Below are 16,826 nucleotides of genomic sequence, written 5' to 3' on the forward strand. Positions count from 1 at the left end.
AGTGACTCTTCCATCCAACTGGCTTTACAGCGCAACCATGACTCAATCATCTGGCAGCTTTTGTCTGAAAACAACACTGCGTTGCATCTCTCTCCCGGTTTTATCAATCTTAAACAACACGCAGCGGCATGTGGTAATTTGGAACTCATGACATATGCTGATCAACACAATCTGTGTGATGATGACAGTATAGATGAAATTGATGGACCTGAGCCTGCTGCTAGGAATGGACATTACCACACTGCCGTGCTGCTTTTCAAAGGAAACATTCGTGCTGCTCGTCGAGCCTTTCATGTTGCTGCTACAAACGGACATGCTCAATTCATTGATCAGATGCTTCATGACCAACAAACATCAGACCCTATCGTGACGTGTCAAGACTTGTTAGTATCAACCTTTTTCCCCGATCATTACCCAGTTGTCAAAGTAATCATTGAAAAGGGTATAGGTGTTGATCACTTTTATATTCAGAATGCACTTGTTCAAGCTGCTACGCGCGGTCATTTGGATATATTTGCATATCTCTTGCCCAGAGTCAAAGACTTTGGTACATTGATCACTGCTGCCCATCAAGCATCGTGCAATCGTCATTCCTGCATCATCGATTATATAGTTACTCATGGCGGAGTTTGGGATGAGATCCTCGAGAATTTGTTTAATCAGGGCTGGATGCTAGGAATGCTGCCGTACATATCCATTCATCTCGCACTAAACTTGGCAGGTAAACCCACGCATTCAGCCTATGCCGAGATTGATTCAAAATGTTTGATTTGGTTCAACAGACATGCTCAGGGTCGGTTGCTTTGTAATGAGATACATGCTGCTTGCAGTCGAGCTCAAGCCAAGCATTTACATTCATTTACATCTCTGTTGTATAGAATGTTAAAATCCACTGTACATTTTATAGTAGATGATTTATGGTGGGCTGTAAAGCATGTCATGTCTACTACTTTTAAATATTTAACTGTATCATCCGATAAAAGCCAAAGCGTAGATACAGGTTTTAGCTGCAGATCAAATGTATCCAGCTTTAGTTGGATAGAGTCATTAGTTTGTCTGATTTTTTAATTTGTATTATATTTAAACACCTATTGTCCATATCCATCTAATAAATGCTTGTTTATTCGAATATCAAAGTAATTGAAGCTCCAATTAAAAACTCGACGATAAATACCAAAAGTATATTTGATGATTGGGTTTACAAGCACAACTTACAGTTAAAGACAAAAGGAATGGGAACGCAAAAGTATTTATAGTTTAGCAACTCAACTTCATCATGTTTGAACCAATTTTGACAACACTAAACAGGTTGATGTTGCAGCCATTTGGGAGCAAGTGTTTCAAGTCAATGTACAGACTATATAGGTGGAATAATGATGCTTTTGTGTTAGAACAAAATCAACCGAGTGATATTGTCTTGTATTCAATCGAGAATAGTAGTAGATTGTCCAGTAATATGGTCACAAAACACAATGGATAAACACTCGTGCCATTCAAATCAGCAAATAAACAATATACTGATATTTGAAAAAGAATATTATACAACCACACCTGTGAGGTTGAATTAAGAGTACTTTCTAAACACACAATACACGCTGATGGTGATGGTTGCTGACAATTCTTTATTCATGTCCCATTTTTATTCTCTTTTAACACCTGTAAACCTTTATCCATTAAATTGCCTGTGAATTGGCAATATTGGCATTGAGGGCAACGCGTTCAGCAGCAGCAGCTTCTAGCGCACCAGTCTTGGTTCGAACAGAGGCTGAATGTTGAACTGCCTCATGAGCAAAGAAGTGTTGTACCCATCCAGCCAACGCAGCACCAGTTAAATCACCAACCCAGTAAATCCAATGATGAGTCCAGCCTTGACCTGAAATGAGAGTAGGTCCAAATGCACGGGCTGGATTGAATGCACCACCAGATACAGATCCACCAATCAATCCAAGAAATCCAAGTGTAAACCCAATCGCCAGTGGAGCAAATCCTGCCTTGGTTGTACCTGATGTCGTGTAGATTGTAAGGTTGTTGCCAGAAGACTTGTTTTTCTCTCCTCCAGCCGTAGCTACTTTGACACCCTTGGTATCAACTATTCAAAAATAAATCGGTAATAACAAGTCAAAAACAAGACTGTTGATTTCTAGTTTAAAACGGGAAAACAGATCAGTAACATACCCGTATCAAAAGCAGTAGCAAAAATGACATAAACAAGGATAAACGTGAGAATAAGCTCCATAAAGAACGCCTGAGCAAGATGTGCACTAGAATCGATATCTACAACTAAAAATTCTGGGATGTTCCAAACACCACCGCCATTGACACCAGGAAAGACAGCAAATAAAAATAGGGTAGATAGTATTGATGCCAAGAGTTGGATACCAATAAACGCCAGTCCTTTACGCACTGATACTTTGCCAGTAATTACAGTAGCAAAGGTGACAGCAGGATTAAAATGAGCTCCTGACACGTCTGCAAAAGAATAGATAAGAGCTACAGATGCCAAGGTTGTAGAAAGTGCCCCAAGAACGAGATTTTCTGGATTGGCTTGTCGACCGTTGTTGACTGCTGTTGCCTCAACAATAAAAAGAAAAAGAAATGTGACTAATCCTTCACCAAAAATAGCACGAAACATCTACATGTAGACACGCAAAACATGTCAGTTAATGTATCCAACATCTGAATAGGTTCAGACGCGTAACGAGCTGAACACGACCCAATATTCATTCAAGATGAAGAAACCAAGAAATACAGAGTACATCTATACATATACTGTCTTGACTAGTACAAACTAAACCATCAGTTTCATCAAATCTCAGCAAAAACTTACAACACGCTTTTTTTCGTCCATTTCGAAACTAAACTCTTGAGTCTCCTTCTTAATGCCCAAGTACCAATCATAAGGGTTCCAGCTAAACCTTTCAGAGGGAGGAACCACATTGACGTCTTCAAAATCACCAGTAGGTGTAGGGTCAATGTCAATGGTAGAGTCCTGAATTTCACTGAATTCAGTTTTTCTAAACTCGGCCATGGTTGGAATAAAATGCTATTCTCACAGTACGAATAAATACAGCAGTTTAAAATTGAAATAAAACTGATTATGTAGTATTTATATCTACTTTTAGTCTATTTTACAAACACCTTGTCACGTGTAAAATGTTTGCGTTTGTTGGTTGTTCTGTCAACAAGATATTTGCATTGGGCCAGCATGGCATGCAATATTATCTTTAGGTAGATGTCTTGTAGTGCTATTGAAAGACTGAACCAAACCATTCAACTTAAATGCTGGTTATCCACGAAAACTGAGCTTACAACATGTCGCAAGTATACCATTTACAAGTTTATTTAGTAAAATAGACTCGCGTAGTTGTAAAGCAAACAGAAACCGTGCAGTGAATCAGTCCAAGTGACTGGCATAGATCATGAAAATTACGTATTCTTGCCAATTTCCACCTTTGCCTGAATACTGCGCTGCGTGGCAAATAAAAGTGCATCAATCATACCAGCAACAGTGAATACACCTCCAATAATCGCACACAGATCAGTCAAAAAATGAGTAAATGGTTTGCGAAACTCTTTAAACTTGACCAACATGGGCGATATTTCAAAGTTGAAAAACACTCCTATTATTGTTTAGTTATCAAGTACCAGTAGGTATAATGAAAAAGGTTAGACTTGGTTAAAAGTAAATACAATGACAAAATTGACACTTTCCTGGCATGCCGATGGGGAGAGCTCCAAAAAGAGGCGTCACATCTTGCTCATGTTCAGTAACAGAAAACTGATTTGTTGTCAACTGTGATCCATTCAAATAGCTGATATCAGTGCCAACAACCTTGATGTAGTACTGATATGAAAAATACTTTGTTGGCGGTGTTTTGGTTACAGTGTCAAGTGGATTAACAAATGAGCTGCTTTCACCAAACGAAAGTTCATGGATTGTGTGTTTGAAGTTGAATGATCCATTGGGAGCATTATAGTCGTGTAGATCGTGAACATGCAAAGCATTTTGCTGAAAACTGTGGCCAGGTGCAAAATGAATGTTTCCTTGCACCTTGTTAACTTCAATATGACCATATATATTGCAAGCTTCGTTTATTTGAGTTTCCATCCGTTTTGACCATCCTTCACGCACGCACTAGCATTTACAATTGATTCCAATCCAAAAACTGTTAATACCAATCAAAGAGTGTATAGCTTATTGATACATAAACACAATACAAGACTATTCAGCACTTTAAACTACCTGTTCAATAGAGTCAGGGTCAGTAAAAGACCACCCGCTTCGTTCATAAGCTTCCTGAACTTGCTCACAAGTATTGCAGCATTTTGATTCTGGAGCAACACCGCCATAGCAACTACCACAGTATTTTGGATCTAGAGCCATATCGCGAATTTCCTTTTTTACACCAGATGAATTGGTATTTCCAAGTTCTAGAACGGTTTACAAACAATCCAAATGAAGTAATCAGATGCATACTCGCAACTTGAAAGATTTAAAATAAACCAAGACTTACCACTTTTTTGTTTTTCAAGTAAGTTGCCCAGTTGGTCAATACGAACCTTGTGCATTGAATGTGGTAGATTGTTTTGATGCTCTCCAGAAACATCCATGACATCGACGCTTAATACTATATACGTTTAGTTGATTCAAAAACAAGTCGGAGTTGAAGATTAGATGACAGAAACAGCTTGAAAACAATACACCTTTCTATACTTACAATAGCAAGGCATATGATAAAAAGTGACATTGAGGTTGATATTCATCTTTTCCTTGCGACCTTTATCGACCTCGAGACTGGGTAGCATTTCTTTTTGATACCAATCGGTAAACTCTGAAAAGGTCAGGAATAAGATGACCAGTGTAGAGACCACAGTGACTGAGATGACCATCAATTTATTTATACATGAGCACAATTAAAAGGTGAGCATCACTGATAAACAGTTCAAAATCAATGCAGCTTCGCACTGACTAGAGAATAAGACATCTGGCACAAAACAATGCAAGATCTGGAGGAGTGAATGAACCAGGAGAATAAATACTACCTAAAGCACCACTAATAGTTCTGATACGAAAATCATCTAGTGGTTTAGCATATGCATCGTATTTTTTGAGGTCCGATAAGATGCCAGTAGACCCAGAACCACCAGTAGCAGAATTGATTCCACCAACTAGACGTTGACGCAATTCTGACATTTGAATAAAAACTAAAGGCATGCCAGAATTGAAGTTTGATGTGTTCATATCCTCATGTAAATCATGTGATTTGGATTATTATCAAGCTTCACTGCCGTATTCACACAACGCCAAGAAATGTTCAAATGTTCAAATTGATTAAATTCCAAATACTGAAAATGTTCAAAGCAATTCGTGGTAAAAAGTACAAATATTTAACCATTGTTTATTCCAGAGTAATGACTGCAAGATAAATACATAAAATATTCCACTTTACATGAATACAGCAATGAATAAAACAAGATACGCATTCAAACCATGCATAACACATAGTGTAGAGTACAACGAATTAAAACTAGAATTGCATTTAAAAGTCCAAAAAACTGCTCACAGCATACTGATCTAGGGTTGATAGTTTGGCAGTATATACTCGTTATTTTTCTGCACTCTCATCCTTTTTGTCCTCGTGTATTAAGCGTAGGATCGTGCTGTGAAGAAAGATGAGGCAAAGACAAGCTGGAATGAATTTTGATTGTAGTAGACACACTAACATCTCCGCCATACACTACTTTCTGTAAACTCCCATCGCCAATATGAGTTCCATGACTTGGCTCATCAGATGCACGCACTCGATGCTCCTTGAACAAATGGTGCATAATGCCTGGTTTACCCGACACGCTTGTATTGGGCACAGATGATCGCCTGACATTACTGAGAAACCCTGATGGAATTGAGAATCTTCTTGTTGGGTTATGAAAGCCTGTAGACCAGAGGGATGCTATACGCTGCTGAGGGTTGGAGAGTTGTGTAGTTTCTTTGATGGAATCAGATACAGCCGATGGTCTTTGCTGAGCAGAATTAGCCTGAAAAGGTAAATCCCATCCAAATATTACATTTTAAACAATAGCTAAAGTTAGTTCTAAAACAATGGCACTGTCCTATACAGTCATATGTGACTTACTTTAATATGTAGAGTCTGAGAAATCGATTGATGTGGAGTCCCACCAAGCGATTGACTTCTTTTTATCTGTACAATTGTAGATACGGGAGTAATTTGGATGACTGGCATGGTATCTGCGCTAATGCCCAAACTTCCCCTTTCAAGATTTACTTTGGTATCATCTCTAAAAATCTTTCTTTGAGTTTTGATATCAATCTGCTGGTTTCTTGGCGGATCAGTTTTGATCATGAGTTTTCTCAAACTGTTCCCAAGTCTCAGGTGAATGGGCTGTCTTGATGCAGAGTGGCTTGAAGCTGCTACGATGGTCACCTTTTCTAGAAATGGCCACAATTTGACTCCTTCTGTGGATGACGCTACTGTATGATCTTGTTTTTTCCCCTGCTATTCATTTGATATATTGGATGATTCAGTGGTAAACATGGAGCCTGACTGACCAGTGTTTAGTGTATTTGATGGTCCTCCAATATGAGCAGGAATACTCGATGGATTTGAAGCAGGACGCGTCGATAAACTCGACCCGCCATCTACAGATGCATGCATATACATTGTCTCTGATTCATTAGCCACATTTAAATGTGCTAAACTGTGATTTTCTGGTATACGAGCATCAAATGAAACAGAATGAGGCAGTCCTAACCGTTTTTTCAAAATGCAAATGAGTTGATCTCGCACTTGAACAGCCTTGTGAGAGCATGTAATGACTTGCTTTAGCATATCAATTTGTTTTCGAAGACGACCACCTTTTATAAACTTGTTGGCAACATTGAGTCGCTGCTGAAGCTGCCCAATTTTCATAGCCATTCCAGTGATCTCTTCTGTTGTTTCTGGTGAAGAGTAGTTGTGTTGTAGAGAATAGTCTTGTTTACTGAGCAAAGGAGGTTGAGTGATGGCTTTAGTGGCATCATCAATTTCCTGGATTCCATTTTCAAGAAATAAAAGCGTCTTCATTGATTCTTTAATCTTTAGCTCCGCCTGATGCATTTCATCTTCAAATACATCATTCACCCATTGCTGATCACATATGTCAGGCAACTAGGTGATCCCAATTGTGTGCATGAAAATTTGCAATGCCATTACAAATAGTTTTAAAATAACAAAAAATATGGTTAGTCATACTATAGAATGATTAGGAAAAAACAGTATAGTCGTTTTTAAACCATTCATCTACTAATACCATACTATCTCATTTTGGCTGGCCACATCAAAATCTGGGTAGATTCTTACCTGCTCAATTTTGCATGCTTGACGCTGTTCAGCCAAATCCATTTGAGCATCAATTGTAGCAGTTTGACAAGATATTTGACACTGCTGAAAGTCTATAATGGATTGCAGCCGATTTACTTTAGTATGCATGATTCGGTTTTCTTCAGTGAGGGTTGTCAGCAATGACTCTGTATTTGATAAATGTGTGGACATTTCCTCAAACGTAGCAAATCGCGATGTGCTTTGGAAAGAGAAGCCACTAGAACTCAAGGGTTGGGACTGACAAGACTCCAAGTTTGGATCTATTGGTTGAGTAGTAAAGGCGATCGGGTTGGCAACAGTGATTTCAGTGTAGCTCGCTGATGGAAATGGTACACGCTCGACGCGTGGTGTTTCTAATGCTGTATTGGTAGACAAGGGTGAGGAGATGCACTCTGGCTGGGAGAATGAACATTCAGTGGTATTTGGGGTTTGAGAGCGGTCAGGAAAGCTGTGTTCGGTAACTGACGTGGGAGTAGATGTGCTGTCTTGCAAAGAGCTGGGTATTGAAAGCACCACATTTTGATTAAGATGCGGCACTGGCACTGCCGACAAAGTATGACGCAAGACTGATGGCGGTTCGCAAGAGTGGTTTTTGGTTGTATTGGTGCTGTTGGGATTTAAATTCATCGTTGGTATCACAGATGGGTATGTATGTGCGTGCATATATTATTCAAGGTTGAATAGATATTGTATTGCAAACTTTTAATTATCTTGGAGTCAACTCTTGTAGATTAAACATGAGAACGAGATCAAGTATTTATATTTCAACAACCCAATTTTGCCATATTTTGAAAACATTCAGACAGCATCAATCAGACTACTGTTGCAGCATCTCAAAAACATGAATTCTCTAAATTACACGATTGATTTAGGTTAATGTAGACTATATAAATGAAACGCCGAGTATCGTGCTAGGACAAGACCAAACGAGTGTTGTATTGAATCGAAAGAAGCAGAAAGTTGTCCGGTAACATGGTCACGAAACACGAACGATGGATGATCATGTCATTCGAATCAGCAGACAATTTGCTAATATTTACAAAACATCGCCAAGAATGACAATTGCAAACAATTCGTTATTTGTCACAAACTCTAAATGATTCAAGGTGCACATTATTGTTCAGTAAATTTGACACTCGTCATTCCATAAAACTGTTTATTATACTTTGATACTCTTATCTAGCATCTCATTTGCACGAATACGGTGGTAAATAATTAAATTGTATTCAACGAATTACGTTCATAATAATGTGCTGCAACCTCATTCAACCATCCGACTTGCATTATCGATACATTTCGCAAATACATTCTTGAGGTATGTACCCATTCACTAAACATCACTGATGGTGCCTTGGTTCCAAATAGCACTGAAGATGGATGAATATGTACTGTTTGTCTACTAGCTAGAGTTCGATAACTTCCATCATGCTGTCGAATTGCAATATTTCTAAAAAATCCCGATAAAAAACACTTGATCACCGACTCATAGTCTGTCATGCATGATACGTTTGATGGAATATCCTGCTGATCACAAAACGAAATCAATTGTTTTCGAATATTCTATCCCAGTTTACATAAAAACATTAGAATAAACGCAATCTAAACCTTGAAATCATAATTACTCACCATAATCTGACGCATCGATCTACTACTAATGAAATTATCTGTGCACCATGATGCATCTCCTTTTTCCGATAAATAGGCTTTGGCTGTATTTAATAATGTAATATGGTCACCATCAAAGTTCATAAATTTGTTTCTAGCTGTAGTCGCCTCTTCACGCTTTTCATGGGGAAAGAAAAACACTGGATCAACTGAAAGCATGGCTACAATGGTAATAGCTTCACTAGTGCATTTGAAGATCTGAATATAAAAGAAAATAAAATGCTTGTAAATCAAACAGTAAATTCATGATTCAATCCTGTACATCATTCCCACCTTTGATTGAATCAAGACTTTGGCAAATGTAGGCTCAAGTGGAAAGCTTGCCATTTTCCTTCCTGTTTATGGTTTTGATTAGTTACTACATTGTCAGCACACCCTTAATCTCGATTAAAATGTAAAACTTACCCATCTCAGTCAGGTCACCTTTGTCATTCAAAGCACCAAGTGCATACAGCGTTTCCAATGCACCTACCACTACAGTAAATCAATGATATAATGTGTATCAGTACACACTCCAAATCAAGTAAACCGTAAACAATAAATTAAAACGTACATGATGATCGTGTAGGTTTATCCATAAAATCAAAATTCACGACATCGTTGATACCAGAGGCTTTCAAAAGAAGAAGGACGTTTGCAAGGTTACATCTACATGACCATAATTCAATCAAATGAGTAGCACATTACAGGTGATTCTACAAGTAGAAAATTTAAACTGAATGTTACCGCATAATTTCAGGTTCAGTTTCTTTAGATAGACCGTTATACGACGCTTCCGTGTACAATCGATAGCAAAATCCAGGTGCTTCACGACCTGCGCGACCAGCACGTTGATTTGCTGAAGCCTGCGAAATAGGTTGAACACTAAGTGATTCAATCCCTAATCAATGAATCGAGTTGTTGGTATAAAAAACTGTGGAAGCAACAGATGCTCGAGTGTTTGCAACTATATTAAACAAAGTGTACCTGATTTTGGATTGTAGGCTCGCATCTTGACCATGCCAGTATCAATAACATATCTGATGCCACTGATAGTAATAGATGTTTCTGCAACATTGGTAGATAGAATCACTTTACGCACACCTGGTGGGGCTGGATCAAACACTTTTGTTTGCTGATTAGTTGGCTGTGATGCAAAAATAGGACAAACAAGAATCTGCAAAGTTTAAAATGATTCATGTCAGTATTCTCGGCCATTCTACTTGTTTTACAAAACCCGACATTGGTTTTCAAATAATGCAAAAAATATTACTTTTTGAATCTCTGGTGATAGTGTTTTAGCTTGCTCATTCACCAATTTCTCTAGATTCTCAATTTCTTCTTGTCCAGTGAGAAAGACAAGAATATCTCCCTGCTGCTGTTCTCTGTTAATCTGCATAATGGCAACAAGTGCGGCATCCACATAATCTTCCAGTTTTTCACTCGAGTATAGTGTCTTTACAGGAAATGTTCTACCAGGCACATTGATAATCTTTGCACTACAATTAAAAAAGTTTAAAATCTTGATTAGACTATGCAAAATATGGCATCAACTAGGATATCATACTTGTTAAAGTATTCCGAAAAGGCCTTGGCGTTCAAGGTAGCACTCATGATAATAATCTTAAGATCGGGTCGACGCTTTTGAATATCTTTTACAGTGCCAAACAAAACATCCGTTCTAAGTGTCCGCTCATGTGCTTCGTCAAGAATAATCACGGAATATCTTGTCAAATTAGAATCAGTCAGAAGCTCACGAAGCAACATGCCATCTGTAAGATATTTTATCTTTGTTTCTGGCGAAGTAAAATCTTCAAATCGAATGGCATATCCGACTGTTTTGCCCAACTCGGACTGCATTTCTTGAGATACTCGAGCTGCAATTGAAATTGCGGCAACTCGACGTGGTTGAGTAACTGCAATCATTCCATTTTTTGTGTATCCCGCATCATGCAAAAACTGTGGAAGCTCTAAATAAAATGCATGGTTGATATTTAAACAAATGAGTTCAAGGTAATGATAGTAAAAGTCGTCAGTTTTACAAGTACCAATGAATTATTTACGAGTAGTTTTTCCCGATCCAGTTTCGCCAACGATAATTACAATGGGATTCTGATTGATTTCAGAAAGTAGCATATCCTTTGCTAGATACACTGGCAACTTTTTGCGAGAATTTTGAATGTCGGCATTTGCCAACCTACGAGTCTGTTTGGCCTTCTTTTTTTCACTATTTGACATTTCTGACTGGGCTGTTGAAAGCGCTTTGAGCTTTTTGATTCCTGTAAATGTATCTGCATAATCATCGTGAAAATCCACAACTTTTCCAGGTTTTGACTTGGTTTGAGAATCAAAGGTTGGTTCATGACTGGCAGTTGCTGGTTGATTTTGGGATTCGGAAATATGTCTTCGTGTTCGTTTCTTTCCTTTTGATGGTACAGACAGAGATTCTACTGAATCAATTGCTTCATTATTTTCTTTAGTTGCATAACCAGCAGCATCCTTGATTTTATCCTGGATCATTTGTATCTCAAGTCTGTCGATAATTCATGAAAAAAATTCCATTTCCAACCTTCAAAATCACTAGATTGCATTTTCACGTGACTTGTTTTCACTTTAAACATCAAACGATTCACTAGTAGATCTTTATTGAGTTTTTGAAAATGATTCGTATCAACAGCCTAATCGATTTAGTTTTTATCCATTAAAGACAAGTATGGCACTGTAATAAAATTAGCACGTTAATGGTTTTAAAAGACTACAATCTTGCCATGATACGACACTTACAAGTGGGCAGCAAACCATTCCGCTGATCTCATGCTCCATTGCCCGGTGCTTGCATATGTGGCACATGAAATGAATCGATTCAACAATTGGTCTGCCAGACACAATGCACGTTGGAAATGTAATATGACAATGAGCGCAAGCAGTATCACTAGATTTAAAACACGTCAGATTAGATTCTATACATGGTTTTAGTCAAACCTTCAAGTTTGTACCTGTCTTTAATTTTGTTCATGCAGTTGGTACATGATACTGTAATTCCCTTTGGATCAATTGGCTTGTATCTGTATATAGTAGTTATTCAATAATTAAAAAATAGACTACTGGTAGAAATGAAAAACAAGTATACTAGGTAAACTCACTTTGTAAAAATGTCTAGTGCAAGACTTTCAAATGATTTTTCAGCCTCCAATGATGATGCTTCGAGTGCTTCCAATTTGACAAATGCCTTGGAGCATGTGTTGTATCGTTTTGAGTGAAAGCTTATTAATGCAATAAGACTAAAAATCACCTTGGCATCAATAATGTCTTCATACTCTCGTAAATGCAATGCCTATATTATTCAAAAACACTCTTGAGTATTTGTGCACAAAGCACTGCAGAATCAGCATTCTCACCGTAACCAAGGCACTTTCGCGATCACCATTGTAAAACTGCCGCTGTGCCAAAATATAAAAATGATAAGCTTCTGCTCCATGCCATGCATTGTCCAAAAATTTGTGGTCTCCCATTGTAGCAGAATCCTCTGCAAGTAGTCCATCTAGTGCAGCCGTGGCCTGATACAGAAATTGGTTAGCTATTCATTTTGCAACATTCAAATAAAGTTTATTATACATACAGTCTCATGATGCATGCCTCTATTTGCTTTAGAAATACTATGATATCGTTCCACTTCAAGGGCAGCTAATACGTATATTTTCTTGATTTGCATGACCGTTTGTTCAGATTCAATTGCATCTTTAGCCAACTATACCATACAAATAAACAAGTTTTCAAAAATCAGAATCTGAAAAACAATCGAAAAATGCATCCATTTTAGTGCATTTTACTTCAAACAGTAAGCGCGCTGATTTCTGACAGTAGTTGGCTTTGCGATACAACTCGACTGCTTCCCATTTTCGATTCTGAGATAACAGATAGGCTGCATATTTTGCTAAAACAGAATCGATTTCTTTAAAATTGTGAATTTCTGCAAGTTGAACTGCCGTATTCCATTGGTTCAACATGACGCATGTATTAACAGCAGATGCAATTTCACCAATTTTGACATATATTGCAACTGCTTGGTCACATAGGCCTACCAATACAAATTTGTTTGCAATACTCTATTGGATCATGATAGTTGAAACAAAATTAGTGTTGGAAATGCCTAAACTTGCTACAATTTCACAAGGCACGTTTTATGCATGCTTACCTTTAGCAATGCATTGTTTTCTGAAAGACCAATGGCAATTTTTTCAAGACTCGCATAATCCTCCAAAATGTAATAGCATTCTGCCAAACGACTATAGTTTTTTCCTTGAGAATAATAAGTAACAGCTTGAGCCCATCGCTGCTTGTCGTAGTAATAATCACCAATATGATTCCATGCTTTTTCAAGAAGTTGATCGTCGCATCCACCGCCCCCTTTAATGAGTTGCACAACTCGAAACCAGTCACCCATACGAACTCGTAAATCAATCGCAAGATCTTTGCGGTCCATATCAATATACATTTTTTCAGCTGCTTCAAACTGATTACAGTATGCTGCAATCTCTGCCTTTTGTTTAGCCGGATCCTATTTTAGCATAAATACAACAAGTATTGATGTTTTTAACAGCCTATAAAGCGTGATTACTATGATAAAATGCGTCAATATATTTACATCAAACTTTTTTAGACTTTTGATGAACTGAAGTCCCTGATAGTCTTGACATCGAATAAATGCTTTTTGAGCCTGTGCAAAATCAAGTATTTCCAGTGCTGCTTCGGCAACAATCTTCCAAAGTCGTGGGTGTGGACGATCATCTACAAACTGAACAGCATTCAAAACTCCATTTTGGCTCAAAATAGCTATTATGAAAAGTTTAAAATAGGTTACATCATATTTACTATCAATGTCAAATGGCTATATTGACGTGATTGTACATACTTCGAAGTTCGCGCAAAGCTTTAGTTTCAATGTGGACAACAGCATCCTTGACGATACTGTCTGTGTCTTTCATGATATCATCGAGGGAGATTGTTTTGACCTGCATATCTCGGAAATCGCAAATATCTTGAATACATTTAAAATTAATCACGATATTTGTTTAAATTAAACTAATTGTGGTAAATACAGAGTTGCTTACATCCGGAACAATTAATTGGACTTTCGGGATCCATATTACGGAAAACATACAAACGGGTTTTTTCCATGATCGCAAACTGCTCTGGATCATCACTTGCCCACCGTACATCCCATACATCTTTGCGCTCAAACTCAAGGAGTTGACCATTATTGATCTAAAAATAGAAAAATATTGTAGACACGTATGTTATTGTAGATATTGTTTCAATTCAAATACAACTCGAGTCACTTACCATTGATCCAGCTGATATGGTTGCTGCATTAGAGGCGTCTTGAGTTGACGCAACCATTGTAGCAGACACCGTGTCAATAATATTTCCAGCAGCTCCTGCGCGCTTTTCCAAATCAAATAGTTTTAAAATTCCCGTAGCATCCAACAGAGAGACGCGAGTAGAGTTGGAGTTCAGTGCAATAGATACTGGATGAAAATTCAGTGTGTACTTGTTGTCCAGCGTAACAGACGGAACACTATATTGATATAATACGCCAGACTGTCGCACTACCATTAAAACCGAATCGCTAGACGCAATGCATGTAATACAATCTTTTGTTGGACTGTGACATAAAACAGCAAGTACAAGTTAGCATACATACATTACTTGTAATATAATTCTAGATATCAATGCATTCAATTTAATGAAACATACGGTCTCTCACGCAAATCCTGAATAGCAGTCCCATTTCCACCAGATCCAACAATATGAATGTCATCAATGTGGAACGCACGCTCACAAATATCTTTTCGCCGAATAGCTATAATGTAATCGCACAAATTAGTTGTATTCAATCTGACAAGTGTGAATAATGTCAACTATGCTTACCATCCAAAGCACTGATTTTACTGATAGCCAAAGCCTTGAACTGCCAATGTAAAATAATATCAGCGGATGCAATAAACACATGCGTCTTTGAAACAGATGCAAACTTTGGCTCAAAATCAATGCATTTGGTTTCAATTGGAATTCCAATGGCGTTATAGACTGTCAATACGCTTCTATTAAAAATCAGGTCAACTACCGTGATTCAAATTGGCTAAAAGCACATATTTAAAATATATACTTACTGTTGCGAGCCATCATCCGATCCGCTTACAATTAAACAATGATCATTGGCTGAAGTAATCATCAATAGTTTTTTGATATTCCTTGTGTGTCTATCATTTGTTTTTGTGTTCCAAAATACAACAGTCGACTCAAACATTTCTGGTTTGTGGTATGCATATACGACCACATCATGAGCAAAAAAAGACCATTTGTAATCTGGTCGAGTATTTGCAAAATAAATGAATGAATCAACTGCCAGTGCAATTCGAAGACCATCGTATTCCCACGAGATCGAGGTGATGCATGTACCAGGAACTTTTAGGGATCGGAGAAATTGACCCATTGGACTCCAAAACTGAACCACGCATGCCTCTTTTTCTTCTCCTTGACTATTACGAATCAACTGCAGGCCTGAAACTGCCAATACAGATCCGGTTGCATTCCATTTTATCTTGATTGACCTCATATTAGTGTCAATCAGCGCTGGCTCTGTATTTATGAATTGTTAGTTCAAGTGCCAAGATACGTTTCCACGTACCGTTTATTTTCAATACAGTGCATTACGGTATTATCAAGCCAGGTGACTTACTTGTATCTTTGTCATCGCGCATGATTTGGAGTTTACCATTCTCATAGCATATGGCAAGACATGGAATATTTTGTTCTATATATCCTCTGCTTCCATCATACCAATCCAATGCTGCCAGCTTGGAGTTTCCATGCGGATCACAATAATTGGATAGCTTGCTCTATTCAATTCAAGCAGCGCAAATTAATACTATTTCAAGTCTGGATACCAATCACAGCAAGTCACAATTCCTATAAAACATACCACAAATACACCTTGATTATCAAACAACTGAAGTTCACCAGTTCCTGTGCCAAATAAAAGGAATTTTCCATTTGGAGACCATTGTACATGCAACAATTGAGTGTTTTTTACTTCCTTTCCCCAAATACGATTTCCATCAACCGAACCAAGAATAACTGCGCCTGATACCCTCATTCAAATCAATAAAATAAGCTGCGTGCACAACATTAGCTTTTACTACAACTGTCGATTACTTACCGTCTTCGTAGATGATGCAAATTTTTTGTCCATCCTTGTTCCATTGCATGTCTGTCACAACACTCTTGTTTCTGTTGTTGATCATCTCTTCATACCACATTCCCTTGTACAGAATCCAAACAATAATTAACCCGTTTCCATCAGATGTCGTTAACTTATGATGATGCTTATTCCATGTCGCAACAAGTACCGGACCTACCAACACGACAAACATAAAAATTGATTAGGATATAATCTATAGTTTTGGAAATCAGTCAATTTTGATGACCTTGATGTCCTTCAAGAGTTTGATTCATGGAAAGTTGAGATGGAGCTGCAGCTCCATCTGTTTTTTTAGAAACCAATTCAGTATTCGAGGTGGTCGAGTTTAAAGCCAAGTTGAGATGTGACGAGCCTGGGTTTCCAGCTGTGTTGGATGTAACCCCACCAACAGATGCAAGTCCTGTACTTGGTGCAGCACCAGATGTATTTCCATGAGCAAGAGAACCAGTAATGTTGTTTTCAAGCTTGAGAACCTTGAGCAAACCATCGTTACCACCACATGCTATCCATCCTTGGTCATTATTCCATGCCACTGCTCT

The 16,826-nt window shown here is 37.9% G+C and overlaps 4 protein-coding genes across 4 annotated transcripts; all 4 read right to left on the reverse strand.

The window, feature by feature from the left end:
- Positions 1 to 1,673: 1,673 nt before the first annotated feature.
- BATDEDRAFT_10971 (uncharacterized protein) lies at positions 1,674 to 2,632 on the reverse strand (the record flags this gene model as incomplete). The annotated part of the gene is made up of 2 exons (XM_006678263.1): positions 1,674 to 2,089; positions 2,176 to 2,632. 2 exons carry the CDS (start codon positions 2,630 to 2,632, stop codon positions 1,674 to 1,676), a joined length of 873 nt encoding a protein of 290 aa, XP_006678326.1.
- Positions 2,633 to 3,426: 794 nt separating this feature from the next.
- Positions 3,427 to 5,194, reverse strand: BATDEDRAFT_19389 (uncharacterized protein; the record flags this gene model as incomplete). Its single annotated transcript, XM_006678312.1, has 6 exons — positions 3,427 to 3,617; positions 3,706 to 4,135; positions 4,244 to 4,431; positions 4,518 to 4,628; positions 4,719 to 4,877; positions 5,044 to 5,194. The coding sequence occupies 6 exons, from the start codon at positions 5,192 to 5,194 to the stop codon at positions 3,427 to 3,429; spliced, it is 1,230 nt and encodes a 409-aa protein (XP_006678375.1).
- A 428-nt stretch (positions 5,195 to 5,622) lies between these two features.
- On the reverse strand, positions 5,623 to 8,042 carry BATDEDRAFT_88282 (uncharacterized protein; the record flags this gene model as incomplete). Its single annotated transcript, XM_006678660.1, has 4 exons — positions 5,623 to 6,036; positions 6,135 to 6,490; positions 6,569 to 7,166; positions 7,359 to 8,042. 4 exons carry the CDS (start codon positions 8,040 to 8,042, stop codon positions 5,623 to 5,625), a joined length of 2,052 nt encoding a protein of 683 aa, XP_006678723.1.
- A 3,711-nt stretch (positions 8,043 to 11,753) lies between these two features.
- On the reverse strand, positions 11,754 to 16,814 carry BATDEDRAFT_10893 (uncharacterized protein; the record flags this gene model as incomplete). Its single annotated transcript, XM_006678255.1, has 19 exons — positions 11,754 to 11,955; positions 12,020 to 12,088; positions 12,167 to 12,357; positions 12,422 to 12,564; positions 12,639 to 12,771; positions 12,854 to 13,129; positions 13,219 to 13,581; positions 13,669 to 13,856; positions 13,936 to 14,061; positions 14,135 to 14,264; positions 14,436 to 14,688; positions 14,728 to 14,785; positions 14,946 to 15,124; positions 15,197 to 15,665; positions 15,766 to 15,923; positions 15,956 to 16,169; positions 16,246 to 16,440; positions 16,514 to 16,558; positions 16,706 to 16,814. Coding segments are annotated over 19 exons (3,501 nt in total), but the record flags the coding sequence as incomplete, so codon positions are not given.
- Positions 16,815 to 16,826: the final 12 nt, after the last annotated feature.

The sequence above is a fragment of the Batrachochytrium dendrobatidis genome (genome assembly GCF_000203795.2).
Source record: "Batrachochytrium dendrobatidis JAM81 unplaced genomic scaffold BATDEscaffold_5, whole genome shotgun sequence".
NCBI classification, from domain to species: Eukaryota; Fungi; Chytridiomycota; class Chytridiomycetes; order Rhizophydiales; genus Batrachochytrium; species Batrachochytrium dendrobatidis.